The sequence below is a fragment of the Astatotilapia calliptera genome, chromosome 3 (assembly GCF_964374335.1).
Source record: "Astatotilapia calliptera chromosome 3, fAstCal68.1, whole genome shotgun sequence".
In the NCBI taxonomy this organism is placed as follows: domain Eukaryota; kingdom Metazoa; phylum Chordata; class Actinopteri; order Cichliformes; family Cichlidae; genus Astatotilapia; species Astatotilapia calliptera.
Window position 1 is genome coordinate 21,809,622 of NC_137424.1, and position 11,197 is coordinate 21,820,818.

At 49.6% G+C, this 11,197-nt stretch overlaps 1 protein-coding gene and 1 non-coding gene across 2 annotated transcripts; both read right to left on the reverse strand.

Annotated features, from left to right (window-relative positions):
- Positions 1 to 3,338: 3,338 nt before the first annotated feature.
- On the reverse strand, positions 3,339 to 3,419 carry trnaa-ggc (transfer RNA alanine (anticodon GGC)). Its single transcript has one exon. It is a non-coding gene; the product is annotated as a tRNA-Ala (tRNA).
- An 8-nt stretch (positions 3,420 to 3,427) lies between these two features.
- On the reverse strand, positions 3,428 to 5,930 carry LOC145426198 (uncharacterized). Its single transcript, XM_080299759.1, has 2 exons — positions 4,751 to 5,930; positions 3,428 to 4,294 (listed from the first exon to the last, which is right to left on the reverse strand). The coding sequence occupies exons 1-2, from the start codon at positions 5,913 to 5,915 to the stop codon at positions 3,780 to 3,782; spliced, it is 1,680 nt and encodes a 559-aa protein (XP_080155885.1). The 5' UTR covers positions 5,916 to 5,930; the 3' UTR covers positions 3,428 to 3,779.
- Positions 5,931 to 11,197: the final 5,267 nt, after the last annotated feature.

The following is an 11,197-nucleotide window of genomic DNA, read 5'->3' on the forward strand; positions in this document are numbered from 1 at the left end:
TACGAAGACAATCCTATAACCATACCTGCATGTTTGCATAATACCCTAACCCAAAGGCTCAGTTTAGCATTTATCCAACAGCACAGGCCCTGGATTGTTGAAGATGGCCTCAGGAACCAGAACAGGGCCTGGTGTGTTGTACATGGCCACAGCTAGCAGCACAGGGCCTGGTTTGGTGAAGATGGCCTCGGCCAGAAGCACAGGGCCTGGTGTGATATGAGTGGCCTGAGCAAGAGCCACAGGCCCTGGTGTGGTGTAAGTGGCCTGAGCAAGAGCCACAGGCCCTGGTGTGGAGTAAGTGGCCTGAGCAAGAGCCACAGGCCCTGGTGTGGTGTAAGTGGCCTGAGCAAGACCACAGGCCCTGGTGTGGTGTAATTGGCCTCAATAGCAACTAAGGCCCTGGTGTGGTGTATGTGGCCTCAGCCAGCAGCCACAGGCCCTGGTGTGGTGTAAGTGGCCTCAGAAGCAAATAAGGCCGTGGTGTGGTGTATGTGACCTCAGCCAGGAGCCACAGGCCCTGGTGTGGTGTAAGTGGCCTCAGCCAGCAGCCACAGGCCCTGGTGTGGTGTAAGTGGCCTCAGCCAGCAGCCACAGGCCCTGGTGTGGTGTAAGTGGCCTAAGCCAGAGCCACAGGCCCTGGTGTGGTGTAAGTGGCCTCAGCCAGTGCCACAGGCCCTGGTGTGGTGTAAGTGGCCTGAGCAAGAGCCACAGACCCTGGTGTGGTGTAATTGGCCTCAATAGCAACTAATGCCCTGGTGTGGTGTAGGTGGCCTCAGCCAGAAGCCACAGGCCCTGGTGTGGTGTAAGTGGCCTCAGCCAGTGCCACAGGGCCTGGTGTGGTGTAAGTGGCCTCAGCCAGCAGCCACAGGCCCTGGTGTGGTGTAAGGGGCCTCAATAGCAACTAATGCCCTGGTGTGGTGTAAGTGGCCTCAGCCAGCAGCCACAGGCACTGGTGTGGTGTAAGTGGCCTCAGCCAGCAGCCACAGGCCCTGGTGTGGTGTAAGTGGCCTCAGCCAGCAGCCACAGGCCCTGGTGTGGTGTAAGTGGCCTCAGCCAGCAGCCACAGGCCCTGGTGTGGTGTAAGTGGCCTCAGCCAGAAGCCACAGGCACTGGTGTGGTGTAAGTGCCCTCAGCCAGCAGCCACAGGCCCTGGTGTGGTGTAAGTGACCTCAGCCAGCAGCCACAGGCCCTGGTGTGGTGTAAGTGGCCTCAGCCAGCAGCCACAGGCCCTGGTGTGGTGTAAGTGGACTCAGCCAGTGCCACAGGCCCTGGTGTGGTGTAAGTGGCCTGAGCAAGAGTCACAGACCCTGGTGTGGTGTAATTGGCCTCAATAGCAACTAATGCCCTGGTGTGGTGTAGGTGGCCTCAGCCAGCAGCCACAGGCCCTGGTGTGGTGTAAGTGGCCTCAGCGAGTGCCACAGGCCCTGGTGTGGTGTAAGGGGCCTCAATAGCAACTAATGCCCTGGTGTGGTGTAAGTGGCCTCAGCCAGCAGCCACAGGCACTGGTGTGGTGTAAGTGCCCTCAGCCAGCAGCCACAGGCCCTGGTGTGGTGTAAGTGGCCTCAGCCAGCAGCCACAGGCCCTGGTGTGGTGTAAGTGGCCTCAGCCAGCAGCCACAGGCCCTGGTGTGGTGTAAGTGGCCTGAGCAAGAGCCACAGGCCCTGGTGTGGTGTAAGTGCCCTCAGCCAGCAGCCACAGGCCCTGGTGTGGTGTAAGTGACCTCAGCCAGCAGCCACAGGCCCTGGTGTGGTGTAAGTGGCCTCAGCCAGCAGCCACAGGCCCTGGTGTGGTGTAAGTGGACTCAGCCAGTGCCACAGGCCCTGGTGTGGTGTAAGTGGCCTGAGCAAGAGTCACAGACCCTGGTGTGGTGTAATTGGCCTCAATAGCAACTAATGCCCTGGTGTGGTGTAGGTGGCCTCAGCCAGCAGCCACAGGCCCTGGTGTGGTGTAAGTGGCCTCAGCGAGTGCCACAGGCCCTGGTGTGGTGTAAGGGGCCTCAATAGCAACTAATGCCCTGGTGTGGTGTAAGTGGCCTCAGCCAGCAGCCACAGGCACTGGTGTGGTGTAAGTGCCCTCAGCCAGCAGCCACAGGCCCTGGTGTGGTGTAAGTGGCCTCAGCCAGCAGCCACAGGCCCTGGTGTGGTGTAAGTGGCCTCAGCCAGCAGCCACAGGCCCTGGTGTGGTGTAAGTGGCCTGAGCAAGAGCCACAGGCCCTGGTGTGGTGTAAGTGGCCTCAGCCAGAAGCCACAGGCACTGGTGTGGTGTAAGTGCCCTCAGCCAGCAGCCACAGGCCCTGGTGTGGTGTAAGTGACCTCAGCCAGCAGCCACAGGCCTTGGTGTGGTGTAAGTGGCCTGAGCCAGCAGCCACAGGCCCTGGTGTGGTGTAAGTGGCCTCAGCCAGTGCCACAGGCCCTGGTGTGGTGTAAGTGGCCTGAGCAAGAGTCACAGACCCTGGTGTGGTGTAATTGGCCTCAATAGTGTAGAATAAGGAGGGGATGTTTTTCTCATTATCATTTAATATTTTAATATGCCATTATTAGTTCATTAGAAGTATATAATCAGCTTTGCATTAAGCATGAATTGAAGTTTTTGATCTTACATTATTCTTTGCATTACAGTGATGGTGATAACTTTAATTTGATCTTTCTTACAGGTATCAGAATAATAACATGATTTTCCATTGCAGATGTAACCATGATCATTCCATACACATTGCAGTTTGTTGCTCATTTTAGAGTTGTGCTCAAGGTAATTAAAGGTTAAAAGCTACAGCCAGCGCGAGTCTGGCTGATCTATGGAGGGCAAAGGCTTTGAGCTTGGAAGGCCGCACGCGCTTACACAGCACTTATAAGATGTCATTCTTGGTGATTTTGTGCTTAGTCATGTTTTAATATGTTTTAAGTAGAAGTAGCTGATCCAGCAATATTCATTTAATATTATATACTTGATTTAGAGCAATACACACTGATGGTCTTAATAAATGAAAGAGTCCTTGTAGTTGCCATGTTGTGTCTCAGCAGGGTACAGACGGTTCCAGGAGAAGGGGGGCAGTTAGCGTCTGCCCTCGGGAAGGAGACAATGTTATTCTTTGTGTTAAATAAAATTGTCAACATTGATTGTATTACACCTGTCACTACGCATGAGGGGGCGTTCTAATACCCTGATTTCATAAAACTATGGAAATGTGTTTTTTGAGATGAGATCTGAGACTGTCCGCATACAGTGTCCATCTCCCACGTGTGTGATCATTAAATCATCGTTTGACTCAACCCGACCGGACCAGTGTTGTTATTGTGGGTTTTTCCTCTGGTGTCCATCTCCAATATTTTTGAACCATAACATTTTGGGGGCTCGTCCGGGATTTGAACCCGGGACCTCTCGCATGCCAGGCGAGAATTCTACCACTGAACCACCATATGTGCTGAGACACTCATCCTTTTTACCAGAGACCTCGCGCTTCACTCTTGCCCGCAACCTTAAATCACTATGGACCACGCGTGATGTACTTGGTGTATGAAACAACGCCGGACTGGCATGGCCTCCGTGCTCAGACTGGTTTCCCGGGTCGGTCTGCAACAAACAAATCAAAAAACAAATAGCCATGATTAGCAACATAGTTAACATCAAACTCATAATAATTTTGAACATTGTGATGGCTTTTGAAACTCTTCTTTCTTCACCAGTGTCTAATTGTTGTGATGGCATGGTGGTATGTGAATGTTATGGTGTAGTAAAAAGTTCAAAGCCCTTTGTCAGAGCCTCTCTCTTGTTTTAGGTGTTCAGTGTGGTACCGCTCCTTTTCGTTGGCGCGGCGATCTCCTCCTTGGCTGCTCTTCTTTCTTTGACCTTCCGGGTAGACTACCGGTCGGTCCGTTGCACAGGTGTGAGGGATTATTGTGCCGCTCAATTTCACCTGCGTCGAGTTGAGATTGATCCTTCCTCACCAAGCCCTCGTGCGCAGCTACGCACTGCGTCCAGTGATACCAGGTGTCGCCTTTCCCCTTCAGTTGGACCGCTGTCGCCGTCCGAGCCGATACCTCATATGGACCAGTCCAGCGGGGCTCCTTCCACTTTCGTTTGATGACTCTCAGCCACACTGTTTTCGCGTCCGGGACCTCTCCTTCTCCTGTGGGCCCCTTACAAGCCGCCTGTTTCGTGAAACTGGACACTAGCGCCTTTAGCTCGTTCCAGTAGTCTGCGTGGGACCGGTTCCCCTTTTTGTCCCGTTCACCCGAGCCCACCGTCCAAGGTGCCGGAAACTGTCTCCCGGTTTGCAGCTCGTATGGTGTAAAACCTGTGGATTGATTAACAGAACATCTTATGGTCATCAACGCAACCGGCAGGGCTGCGACCCAATTTAGCCCTGTTTGCGCGCAGATTTTTGCCAATTTGTTTTTCAAATTTAGGTTCATTCTTTCTACTTTCCCCTGAGACTGAGGATGATAGACCGTTCCAAATTTATGCTGGACGCCCAACATTTTTTCTACTTTTTCCAAATCTTGATTTTTAAAATGGGTTCCATTATCTGATCTAATTCTTTTCGGGAACCCATGACGGGGAATGTAATAATTGATTAAACACTTAATGACAGTCTTAGCATCCTCCTTTTTTGTAGCCCAGGCCTCTGGCCAGCCGGTCAAAGCGTCAACACACACTAACAAATATCTTACACCGCCCGGCCCGGAATCAATCATATCAGTGAAATCAATAACAATCTCCTCTCCCGGCCTCTCAGGGGGCCGAAACTTACCCACTTCCGGTTTTACTGCTGGCTTAGGATTGTGTGCCCCACAGATTAAGCACATCCTGGCCTTCTCCCTTATCATTCCTCGCAGCTCAGGATGCCACCAATGACACAAATTTCTTTCCATCTGGGCTCTCCCCACGTGGGCAAGTCCGTGGGCTTCATCCACCTTCTGTTCTGCCATTTTGGCTGTCAGCACGGGGCGCCCGTCTGGCCCCCTCCACAAATGTCCATCCTGCCAGGCTCCTTTGTTTTTCCACACCCCCTTTTCCTCTGGGGATGCCTCCTCCTGGGCCCGTTTAACTTCCTCAATCAGGTCAACAGGTATCTCTTCTTCTGATGTTACCTGTATCATTTGTCTCTGTCCTTTGTAGCCTGCGGCCTCCTTTGCGGCTTCGTCTGCTCTCTGGTTTCCTTTTTCCACCATACTGGTTCCTTGGGAGTGAGCTTTGCATTTTATAATGCTCACCTCCTCTGGGTCAGCCAAGGCCTTTTCCAGTTCCTCCATTTCATGTATGTGGGAGATAGGTGCATTGGTTGCTGTTCTGAATCCTGCTCTTTTCCACTGAGGCAGCTCCACATGCGCTGCTCCAAACGCATATGCCGAATCGGTGTAGATGTTCACTCTCCTGTTCTTGGCTAGTCTCAAAGCTCGAGCTAAGGCTATCACTTCAGCTCTCTGGGCCGACTGCTTTCCCTCAATCCTTCCTGACTCTCTGACCTGATAATCTCCTCCTACTCTGCAGACCACCGCATACCCTGCTTTCAGTCCTCCTTCGTCTCGGTGGCAACATCCATCGGTGAACCAATCCTCAGCTCCCGGTATGGGTTCGGCCTTCAGGTCCTCTCTAATCTTTTCCTCGATCTGTGCTCTTTTGGCGCAGTCATGTGGTTCCCCTACACCCATTAAATCTGCCATGTTAATTCCTTCATGTGTGAATGTCAAATTTGGGGCCTCTAAGACTTTGCTCAGTCTCTGTTGTGCCCGTGGTGACATACAAAATGCTTGTGAATTTACGTATGCCACTATGCTATGTGTAGTGAGTATTTTTAGTGGGTGTTCTCTCACTACATGTGCTGTTTTTTGGATAATTCTAGCAACCCCTGCTGCATGTTGTGTACATGTAGGATGCTTTGCTTCTGTTGGATGTAGTTTTACACTAACATACATGAGCACTTCTCTACCCCCCCCTTTTTTCTGAAACAACACTCCATTTACAATTGAGTTTGTTTCAGAAACATCTAAATAGAATGGCTCGTCATAATTGGGTGTGGCTAAATCTGAGGCCCTTGACAAATCCTGTTTTACCCTAATAAATGCGGCTTCAGCTTCAGGCGTCCAAGGTAACTCAGCCTTAAAGTTTCGAACACCAACTTGCTTCATTAGGCCCCTTAAAGGGGCAATTTTGCCTGCATAATCCGGAATGAACTGCCTGCTGTAACCTGTTAAACCAAGAAAAGAAAGCATTTCTCTCACAGTTCGCGGTTTTGGGTGTGTCAAAATTTGGTCTCTGTGTGTGTTCATCAAACCCACTGATTTGTGTGCGATTACCCGGCCCAAAAAGGTCACTTCAGGGCGAACTAACTGCAGCTTGTCTTTACTTACTTTAAAGCCACATTCCGCCAACCTATTCAACACAACGAACGATGCCGCTGTACAATCCGCTGCTGACGGGGCTGCAATGAGAAGATCATCAACATATTGTATTAATGTACAATCATTAGGCAAATTACATGACGACAGGGCTTCTTTAAGCACCTGATTGAAAATGCCTGGAGAAAGTGCAAAGCCTTGTGGCAAACGTGTGTATCTGAGTTGTTGGCCTCTGTATGTGAATGAAAAAATGTCTCTGAGTGACTCATGCAGAGGAAGACAAAAGAATGCATTTGCCAGGTCAATGCACGTGAACCACTTTTGGTCACATGTGATAGCTGATAAAGCTGTGTACGGATTTGGTACCGGTGCAGTAGTAGAGAGCAATATTTCATTAATGGCTCTCAAATCATGTGCCATACGGTATTTTCCTGTTCCATGTTTCTCCACTGGTAGAATTGGTGTGTTCCACAGTGAGTGAGAGGGCTCTAACACCCCGGCCCTTAGCAGGCCTTCTATTGTTTCTGTAATTCCTGCCTCTGCTTCAGGTTTATGTTTATACTGTGGTCTATTGATCGGTGTGTGTGACTTGAGCTGGAACAAGACAGGAGGACACTTAGCTAGGCCAACATCCGTGGGCCCTTTTGACCATAGACTGTCAGGCAGATTCGACAGTCCAGCAACTGCGTGAGGATGATCTACACACTCCTCACCATGTGTTTTTGAAATTTCTTTATGTTCCAAGATCACTGTATCCTCACAGGCACAAGTTATGCGATAGGTTTTACAATTTGGAGCATAAGATAAGTTAGGAATTTGGGTTCTTTGCCACCCTGTGTCGTCCAGTGCTCGCCTGACCATTGGACCTAGATCACCTGCACCATGACCTTGGTGGACCGCCAATGTAATGTGAGGGGTTGAAATTTCTTCCACATTGTACCAAGGCAGTTGTTCATCAGTTAATTTCACAGCCGCGGCTACACCTTCTGGTCCGATGTAGATGTCATGTGTTTGCACATTCCACGTCTGACCTTCAAGATCAGATTGAAATAATTCACGATAGGTGTCGTCATTCTCTTTATCATAAAACAGGGTAACGTGGTAAGGGTCGCGCGGAGGGGAGTAAACTGCCAAGCTCATTATCCAGGGTCTCCACAGCTGAAATTGCCTCAGAACATCCTCTTTCACTAATCTCCCCCAGTAGATATTGACTTTTGCTCTTTCACAGTCTTGGAGCAGATATTGAGTCTTTGAACTTGTTCCCAGGCACGGAAAATGCTGTCCCCCTGGCAGAGTCACAGATAATCCATCTGCTGAACATGTGATTGTGGCGCCCAACTTCACGAGCAGGTCCCTGCCCATAAGATTCACTGGCGCTTGCGATGACACCACATAGTTGTGTTTCAAAGTCTGCTTGCCCAGCTTTGTCAAAGCTGGGTCAGTCACTGGCAGAGTTGTCGGGATCCCAGAAAAACCCACCACGTTCACTGTGTGGCAGGACAACGTTGCACTGTCTGGTGCTGCTCTCAAGGTTGAATATGTTGCTCCAGTGTCTACTAAGAAGGGCAATTCTGTCCCTTCTATAGTCATCAACAGCATGGGATCTGCCATTACCATACTGTTTGGTCCCTCCGGGTCCCTTCAGTACTGGTCCTCCCTCCAGTCAGCCACTGGATACTGCGTGGCTGGTGCTGCACTCGGGTTTGGGGCCTGATATGCTCCCCTAGAGCCATCTCTTGCTCTCGGAGCTCCACGTGCCTGGGATTGGTAGCCTCGTCTTTGATAGTTCTGACGACGTTCTGGGCAATTTCTGTTCCAATGACCCTCTGCTCCACACCTCCAACAGACATTCCAAGGCACACTGCTGAGATTCCCCGTGTCACGAGCTCTTTGTACTCCCCCCGCTGAGCCACCACGCCCTCTGTACGATCCACCGGTTCCCCAATTCCCTGTGGGTTGGTTCTGCCTTGGTGCATTGGCGGGCCATCCGTCATTAGTGCAGGGACCCGGGCCACTATCTGGCCATTCAGGCCCAGGACCAGGCTGGGTCGCAACTATCATAATTTTTTCTGTTTTTTCTTTTTCCTCTTTTTTCTTTTCGCTGGCTTTGTTTCTGGCCTCCACCAACTGTAGTTTGAGTAGAGACGCTTGTGCCTCCTCCAACTCTTTTTTCTGCTTGTTCGCCCTGTCCTGCTCCAGCTGCAAACGATGTGAGACGTGTCTTTCCCACTGCACCGAATCTGCTACGGCAAAATCTGGGTTTTTCTGTAGATCTTCTGTGACCTGGTTTGGCAGCCCTGCCAGCACCGCTGAGCGAAACCACGCCCGATGCTCACCTTCTCTACCTGGATGGGTACCTGTTTCTAACAACCACTGATCTCTGGCTTTTTCTAAAAACTCTCTAGGTGTGTTTTGGGGGTCCCAAATTATTTTAGGTATGGCTCCTGTATTAGGGGTTGGGTACTTTTCACGGACTGCGTCAGACAAAGCACATTGCACTTCATGATAAGGCAAATCATTTGCATGGCGAGTTGTGCGAGCTATAGCCTCTACATCTGCTAGCCCACCACCGAGCATACACCGCGCAGAAATGGCGCGAAAATCGCCAATCGCAAGCTCCTCTCCTTCTGTTAGTCTGCCTAATTCACGCAACCACCTTGCTCCGCCCCCAGTTATAGGTGGAAGCTGTTTAACCAATGCCTCCAAATCTCTTACTTTGTATGCGCGGTACACTGGTTCATTTTTTGCACCAGCCACTAAAGGCAAATTATAATGAGTACCCGCAGCTTTTTCTGCTTTGGTCACAGTTTTACACTGTCCCAATTTTCCCTTGCCTTTTGAACTCTTAAAAATAGGCCTTCTCTGTCCCTGCTCTTTTTTCACCTGTCTTGACCTAAGATTCCTGGCTATACTTGGTTCTGACGCGACTCCTCCTCTGTCGTTATCTTCGTCATCTTCTTCCTCCTCTGTGGTAGATGAATCATTGTCGCTCTCCTCTTCTGCCATGCTTTTGGTCATTTTGTCCTTTACGGTCTTCAGTGTATTTAATACTTCCAATAGCCCTTGCGGGGCTTCAAGCATTCGTCCGAATACTTCTCCTGTCCATGTGTCTGACTTGGCCATTGCTTTGGAGTGTTTTGACCTGGTTTGGGCCTGCTCTTCTCTTGCTGGTGTTGGCAGTCCGATGAAAGCCGGTTGTGCCATCCTTTCCACCGGTGAAATCATTTCCTCGTTTGTTGGGGTCCAATCCGCTTCTCCAGTCTGGTCTGGCAGGCTTTCTCTTGATGCTTCGGCTTTTGGCCTGTCTCCTCCTTCATGTGAACAAGAAGGCAAAGGCAAGCCTTCCTCTGCGGCTGATGTTATCTCTTTCCCTTCCCCATTCAGGGACTGACATTTAACTGTCATAGGCCCTTCATTATGAAACACCCGTGGTGCTCTGGTGTATTCAACATCAGCTACTCCTCCCACAACCACTGCCGTCTGTCCATCGGGGCCTTGAACTTGTCCTCCTCTGAGGGTCATTACAGGCATGACATATTGTCGTCCTACGGCATTAGATGTTAACGTGGCCCAAGGAAGAATCTCTGCTGTGTGATACTTGTTAGCATCTCCTGGTTTTGGAATCCAGTTCTTCATTTGGTTTTCCAGCTTCTTATTTTGGTCTTTCAGTTGTTTCAAAGCCTCCATTATGCTTTCCATATCTTCTGTTTCAGCTGTGTCATCCTCCTCCATCCAGGAAGATGCTCCATTCCACAAGAACATCCACTTGCAACACTTTGCATGAGTTTGCTGTAGTTTCTTGATTTGTTGTTTAATCTTCCAGTTAATTGAACGTTTCTCTGCCTCGGCTTGTAGTTGTTCCAATTGCTGCTCACATCTCTCTCCTTCTATTTTGAGCACAAGACTTAGGGCTATTTTGTCATCCAGCCCTCTCTGTTGGGAAGCAATAAGCTTGTTTAGCTCAGCTTCCATTGCTTTGCCTTCCTTCTCAGCTAACTTTGTTGATCCAGGGGAAGCTAAGCGAATAGCTTTTTTTAACTGTTGCTGCTGCTCCTTTAGAGGCTTATAGCCTCTGTGCCCAGTAGGTGTCATGTTCGGGCCGTCAGCCATTATCCTAAAACACAAGCTTACCTCCCTTTTTGTGACATTTTACGGCTCCTCCTTCTGGATCACTCCGCAATGTCTGCCTGTTAGCTTTCAGAAATACTTTCGCTCCTCCCAGGGTCACTGTCTCCTTGTAATCTGCTTGGTAAGACACACAGCCAACGCAGTGTGTCAAGACTTAACCAAGCCTCTTTCATTATTCACTTTTAATAACTACTTTTCACTCTGGAACATAAATGTTATAAACTCATACACACTGCATGTTAACTTTGGGGCACAAAACAATAACACAGCTCAAATGCATTCACACAGCCTTAAATTTTTCACAGAAAATTGCTCCAAAGCAATATCATGTTTGCTCACAAACTAACAAATTCACTGTGTTGTTTACCGAGCGAGGGAGCAATGGACCAATTAATTCCAAACTCCTCAATAATTAGCTGTACAGCTCGCTCTACTTCAATGCCAAACCATAGTACTGTGATTAGCTTTATTCAAATCAAATCTATGTTTCAAAGCCTTTCAAACGCACACCCACACACACAATTTCAACCACGCACTCTCAAGCACACATTTGTCTCCTTTAAATCTACTAATCGCTTGGAGACATCTCCACAGATAATTATATTATTTCCCAAGCAAGCATATCAAAATCAAAACCGTCTAGTACCGACTCTATCATAGCCTGAGCAAAGTGGGCGGCCTCTGTGGGCTCCCAATTTGGATCATTTTCATGCTCAGTCATCTCCTTTAAG